Source organism: Aptenodytes forsteri, unplaced genomic scaffold, assembly GCF_000699145.1.
Source record: "Aptenodytes forsteri isolate BGI_AS27 unplaced genomic scaffold, ASM69914v1 Scaffold687, whole genome shotgun sequence".
In the NCBI taxonomy this organism is placed as follows: Eukaryota; Metazoa; Chordata; class Aves; order Sphenisciformes; family Spheniscidae; genus Aptenodytes; species Aptenodytes forsteri.
This window is the reverse complement of record NW_008794708.1, coordinates 280755-287458: the sequence shown is the minus strand read 5'-3', so window position 1 is coordinate 287458 and position 6704 is coordinate 280755. Positions and strand designations below refer to the sequence as shown.

General features: G+C 63.3%; 1 protein-coding gene across 1 annotated transcript in view; it reads right to left on the bottom strand.

Annotated features, from left to right (window-relative positions):
• Positions 1–54: 54 nt before the first annotated feature.
• Positions 55–6704, bottom strand: part of LOC103894327 (neuropathy target esterase) — a 19142-nt gene continuing 12492 nt past the window's right edge. Inside the window, 8 exon segments of the mRNA XM_019470594.1 lie at positions 55–158; positions 1328–1450; positions 1453–1557; positions 2505–2621; positions 3439–3591; positions 3664–3812; positions 5844–5960; positions 6235–6351. Of these exon segments, the coding sequence (XP_019326139.1) occupies positions 93–158; positions 1328–1450; positions 1453–1557; positions 2505–2621; positions 3439–3591; positions 3664–3812; positions 5844–5960; positions 6235–6351 (947 nt within the window). The 3' untranslated portion in view covers positions 55–92.

The following is a 6704-nucleotide window of genomic DNA, read 5'->3' as shown; positions in this document are numbered from 1 at the left end:
GGGGGGGGTGGGGGGGTGTCGGTGGGGGCCCCCCCCCGCCCCGGGGTGCGGAGGTAGTGCCGGCTCTCGGGCTCCTTCGGTAGCGTTTGGGGTCAGGTGTGGGGTGCGGAGGGGTCCCGGGCCAGGCTCGGGCGGTGCCGCAGGCTCTTCTCCTCCTCCTGGGGAGAGACCGGGACATGTTGGGGACACTGGGACGGGGACACGGCGCAGCACCCATGGGCTCCAGGCTGTCACCAAGCCCGCAGGGAGCCGGGGGACACTGGGACACTGGGACACAGTGCAGCACCCATGGGCTCCAGGCTGTCACCAAGCCCGCAGGGAGCTGGGGGACACTGGGACAGGGACATGCACCCATGGGCTCCAGGCTGTCACCAAGCCCACAGGGAGCAGGGGGACACTGGGACACTGGGACACGGCACAGCACCCATGGGCTCCAGGCTGTCACCAAGCCCACAGGGAGCAGGGGGACACTGGGACACTGGGACACGGCACAGCACCCATGGGCTCCAGGCTGTCACCAAGCCCACAGGGAGCAGGGGGACACTGGGACACTGGGACACGGCACAGCACCCATGGGCTCCAGGCTGTCACCAAGCCCACAGGGAGCAGGGGGACACTGGGACACTGGGACACGGCACAGCACCCATGGGCTCCAGGCTGTGCCTGAGCCTGCAGGGAGCTGGGGGACACTGGGACAGGGACATGGTGCAGCACCCATGGGCTCCAGGCTGTCACCAAGCCTGCAGGGAGCTGGGGGACACTGGGACATGGCACAGCACCCATGGGCTCCAGGCTGTCACCAAGCCCACAGGGAGCAGGGGGACACTGGGACACTGGGACACGGCACAGCACCCATGGGCTCCAGGCTGTCACCAAGCCCACAGGGAGCAGGGGGACACTGGGACACTGGGACACGGCACAGCACCCATGGGCTCCAGGCTGTCACCAAGCCCGCAGGGAGCCGGGGGACACTGGGACACGGTGCAGCACCCGTGGGCTCCAGGCTGCCCCGAGCCCATTTTGGAGGGTGTCCATGGCCAGGAGCCGGATCTGCCCCAGGAACACCCCGTGCACAAGATCAGGGCACCCTTAGGAGCCCCCAAACCCAGGGGCACCCCGTTTTGGAGGGTCTCCATGGCCACATACCCCCATGCACAGGATCAGGGGCACCCTTGGGAGCTCCCAAACCCCATTTTGGAGGGTCTTCACAACCAGGGGCAGGATCTGCCCCACGTGCCCCCCATGCATGGGGTCAGGGCGCCCTTGGGAGCCCCCAAACCCAGGGGCCCCCCATTTCGGAGGGTCTCCACAGCCAGGGGGCACTCACAGCCTCCAAGGCGCCGGCGGTGGCCCACTCGGAAGGGGCGAACACGTCCTCCTCGCCCCGCGCTGGCTCCGGCCCCTCGTCCTCGTTCTCGGTGAGGTAGTCGGACTCCTCTGGGGGAGCAAAAGGGGGGTGCAGGGTCAGGACCCGGATCCGGATCCGGCCCCGCAGGGCTCGATGCGGGACACGATCTCCGCCAGGTCGGTGAAGCCGGCGCTGGGGCACGTGAGCACCTACGGGAGGAAAAGCGGGGGGGCCCCCCCGAGCAGGCCCCCCGTGTGCGAGACGGGTGAGGATGGAGGGGGCAGGAGGAGGGACGTGAGCTGGTCAGGGCAGCAGGGGACACAGAGGGACAAAAGGAGGCCGGGGTGACAGGAGATGGACCAAGGGGACAGGATGGACCAAGGAGGGGACAGGAGATGGACCAAAGGGACAAAGGATGATGGGGAGGGGGACAGGAGATGGACCAAGGAGGGGACAAGGATGCTGGGAGGGGACAGGAGATGGATCGAGGGGACAGGAGGATAGCCAAGGAGGGGACACGAGGATGCTGGGGGAGACAGGAGATGGACCAAGGGGACAAAAGGATGATGGGGAGGGGGACAGGAGATGGACCAAGGAGGGGACAAGGATGCTGGGGGGGGGACAGGAGATGGATCGAGGGGACAGGAGGATAGCCAAGGAGGGGACACGAGGATGCTGGGGGAGACAGGAGGTGGACAAAGGCACATGAGGATGGACCAAGGAGGGGACAGGAGGATGCCGGGGGGACAAGAGGATGGACCAAGGGGACCACGGTAGGGGCGGAAAGGAGATGGACCAAGGGGACAAGAGGCTGGACCAAGGAGGGGACATGCGGATTTGAGGGGACAGGAGGATGGACCAAGGGGACAGGAAGATGAAGCGGGGTGGCGGGGCACGGGAAGATGCCGGTGAGGGACAGGAGGACACTAGGGGGGACAAGTTGCACCAGGAGGGCTAGAAGGACATTGGAGAGACAGAGGGGACAAGGGACAGGCAGGTTGCTGCTCCCTGCAGACGGCTCCAGGGCCAGGGGAAAAAAAAAACCACCCTTAAAATCAGGGTGCCAGGGCGAGGGTGGCCCATCCCAGGATGCCCTGAGGTGGGTCCCTGGGCAGCCACCGCCACCCACGAGCCTCGGTGCCACCCCCCTGCTCACGTCCATGCGTTTGCTCTCATAGAAGTCGGCCGAACGCCGGTCCTTCACCATCTTCTCAATGATGTCACCCCGGCTCCAGCCATCGAAGACCACCTTGCCGTGCTGGTACCCCACGTCCTGCAGAGAGAGCAGCCGCAGCCCATCGGTGGCCCGGGCACCCCAAACAATGGCCTGGGGCACCCCGAATGACAGCCCGGGCACCCAACTGATGGGTAGGACATCCCAACTGATGGCCCAGGACACCCGATTGATGGCTGGGGCACCCAACTGATGGCCAGGGTCCCCCAAATGATGACTGGGATGCTCAACCTAGTCAGGACACCCCAAACGATGGCCAAGAGTACCCTATTGATGGCTGGGGCACCCAACCAATGGCTTGGGCACCCCGACCAATGGCCCGGACAGCCCAACTGATGGTCGGGGAGCCCCAAATGATGACCTGGGTACCCGGAACAATGGCCCGGACACCCCAAATAATGGCCAGGACATGGCAATTGATGGCCCAAGCACCCTGAACAACGGCTCGGGCACCCCCAGATGATGGTCCAGTCACTCCGTTAATGGCTGGGGCACCTGAATGATGGCTTGAGCACCCAACTGATGGCCCGTGCACCCCACCAATGGCCAGGACACTCCAACCGATGGACCAGAGCACCCCCAAATGGTGGCTGAGGCACCCAATCAATTGCTGGGTGACCTACCTGATGGCCTGGACACCCAACTGGTGGCAAGGGCACCCCAATCCACATCTGGGGCACCCCATTAGCAGCTAGGGCACCCTGTTAATGGCCAGGGCACCCCAATCAATGGCCAGGACACCCCAACTGATGGCTGGAGAACCCCAACCCATGCCTTGGGGCACGCCATTGATGGCCAGAGGCACCCTAAACGATGTTCCAGGCCACCCCATCGGCCTCTCCGTCCCCCAACTCACGTAGATCTCGTCGAACTTGCCGAAATCCATGGTCTTGAAGCGGTCGATGGCGGGGCGGATGTACTCGCAGTACGAGCTGGACTTCACCACCTCCAGCTGCCGCACGCACGACACGTAGGCCAGGCGGGACTGGATCTCCGCCATGTCGGGCACCTGCAAGGACGAGGTGTTCAGCACCCTGCCTGCACCATCTCACCAGCATCCCCGCCTCCCACCGGTCCTCACCTTGACTTTTTCAGCCCAGGGGTTGAGACGTTTCCAGAGGAGCCACCAGCCAGACAGGCTGTCCCCGTAGTTGCACAGGTCCGTCTCGTCCTGGCTGCCCACGTCGATGGCGATCACCGTCTTGGCACCCATGTTGCGGGCGATGTCGGCTGCGGGGTGGGAAAGGCAGAAGTTGGGTCGGCAGCATCGCGGTTTCCCCCGGTCCGAGCCCGCAATGAGAGGTGGTGGCACGAGTGGAGCAGGAAAATGGGGGCGAGGGATTGTCCCCGAGCCCAGGCTGGATGGCTAAAGCCATGCTAGGGCTCGTGGTGGGACGAGCAGCGTCCCATGGGTGCCGGAGCTGGGGCAGGAGCCCAGCAGCAGGATGTGCCGGTGGGGAGCAGAGCAGCGATGCAACCTGGTGCACGCGCTGGGGTGACGGGAGGGCACAGGCAAGTTGCAGCATCTGTGGTGGGATGCGAAGGAGCATGGAGACGCCCCAGGAGGACACCCGGTGGTGAGGACACCGGGAGATGATGTGAGGTGGATGGAGACGGCTTGCACATGGAGGAGGATGGAGGATGGAGATGCCCCAGGAGGGCATCTGGTGCTGAGGACATCAAGAGATGATGATGCAACATGGAGGAAGGTGGTTTGCATGTGGAGGAGGATGAAGATGCTCCAGGAGCCTGGCGCTAAGGACACCAAAAGACGATGCATGCAAAGGGAGATGAAGAGGCTGCAGGAGGGCACCCAGTGCTGAGGACACGAGAGACGATGATGCAGGATGGAGGAAGGTGGCTTGGAAGTGAAGGAGCACAAAGATGCCGCGGGAGGCCACCCAATACCAAGGACACCGAAAGATGGTGCAGGATGGAGGAAGGTCACTTGAATGTGAAGGAGGATGGAGACGTCCTGGGAGGGCACCCGGTGCCAAGGACACCAGGAGACGACACAGAATGGAGGGAGGTGGGAGCATGGAGATGTTCTGGGAGGGTACCTGGCATCAAGGACACCAAGAGATGGTTTGAGACGGAGGGAGGTGCCGTGCACGTGAAGGAGCATGGAGGGTGCCTGGTGTCAAAGGCACCAAGAGATAGTTTGAGATGACAGGAGGTGCTTTGCACATGAACGAGGATGGAGATGCCCCAGGAGGCAACCCGGTGCTGAGGGCACCAGGAGAAGATGAGGCAGGACGGACAAAGGTGGCTTGCACATGAAGGTGCATGAAGGTGCCCCAGGAAGGCACCCAGGGCCACCAAGAGATGGTATGAGACAGAGGGAGGTGGCTTGCCTGTGAAAGAACACGGCGGGCACCTGGTGTCAAAGGCACCAAGAGCTGGTACAAGACAGATGAAGGTGTCTTGTAAGTGAAGGAGGACGGAGAGGCCCGAGGAGGGCACCTGGAGCTGAGAACATCAAGAGAGGACGATGTGAGATGGACAAAGGTGGCTTGCACATGATGAAGCACGAAGATGCCCCAAGAGGACACTCGATGCTGAGGACACCAAAAGATGGTGCAGGATGGAGGGAGGTGGCTTGTACCTGCAGGAGGACAGAGACGCCCTGGCAGAACACCCAATGCCGAGGACACCAGGAGAGGATGATGCAGGATGGAGGAAGGTGGTTGGTATATAAGGAGCATGGAGATGCTCTAGGAGGGCACCCAGTGCTGAGGACACCAAGAGATGATGCAAGACGGAGGGATATTTTTCGCGTGTGAAGAAGGATGACCTGGGAAGCCACCTGGTGCCGATGACACCAAGAGACGACGCAAGACTGTGCGACTTTTTTTGGCACGTGAAGGAGGACGAAGATGCCCCGAGAGGACGCCCAACACCAAAGACACCAAGAGATGATGCAAGATGAAGGGATGCATCTTGCATGTGAAGAAATATGAAGACGCCCTGGGTACTGAGGACACCAAGAGGTGACGCAAGATGGATGAACACTTTTTGCATGTCAAAGAGGATGAAGACACCCCGAGAGGACGCCCGACAACGAAGACACCAAGAAGATGCAAAACCAAGCAAGATGTCCCAAATCCAACCTTAACGTCTCCATCCATTGAGGTCCCATCTCGTGGTGGCCATGCAGCCCCCACCCAACCGCCCGCCACCGCCCTCGGGGCCAGACCTGGCGCCGCATTGGCTGCCGCCCCGGTTGGGCGGTGACGGCGACGGCGTTGAGCTGCTACTTGCCTGGCAGGTTGTTGATGTAACCACCGTCCATCAGTAAGTTGCCGTCCTTGGGGTCGCAGAGTGGCGGTAGGTACCCAGAAAGGGTCATGCTGGCTCGCACGTACCGCCAGAGCGAGCCTGCGCCGGCGGGAACAAACGCAATGAGCACGGCCCGCCCGAGACCGCCCCCCCCGGGGGGCTGCCCCTCGCCCCTGCCCGCGCCCGGGGACATCTGCACCCCGCGGGTGCCCGTTGGGCACCCACGGGTGGCAGAGGAACCTGTTGCGCGCCCTGACCGGCCGTTTGCAAAGCCCAGGTGGCTCAACTTGGGATGGGACGTGGTTTTGGGGGGTGGGTAGGGGGGGTGTCTTTTTTTTGGGAGGCCGGTGGCCCCGGCGAGCGAGATGCTGACCTGGGACATTGTTAACATAGCAGCCGTCCACGAGCCAGTGGCTGTCCTTGGGGTCGCAGAGCGGAGGCAGGTAGGGGGTATAAGACGCACTGGCTCGGACGTAGCGCCAAAGGCTGCCTGCCGGAGGGAGAGGACACGGTCACGGCCACGGGGGGACGGGCCATGCCCGAGCACCCGGTGGCGGGTGACTGAGGATGCTGGCACCGCGCCGGTGGGATGTTTGTAGCCCCAAGACCGAGCCACCGGGATGGGGAAGGATGGACGGGCGAGATGCTCGCCGGAGGGTTAGGGGTGGTGAGCAGGGATTAGTTGGCGTTAGAGGCCAAAGGAGCAGGCAGAGCGAGAGCCAGGCTGCTTACGAGCCACCGCGTGCGCCCCGTGGACGGCTCAATGTCCCAGGTGAGCTCCGACACCAGGCAAGGAGGAGGGGCAGCCACCGCAACGTCCCCCCCACCACACTGCGCCCACCC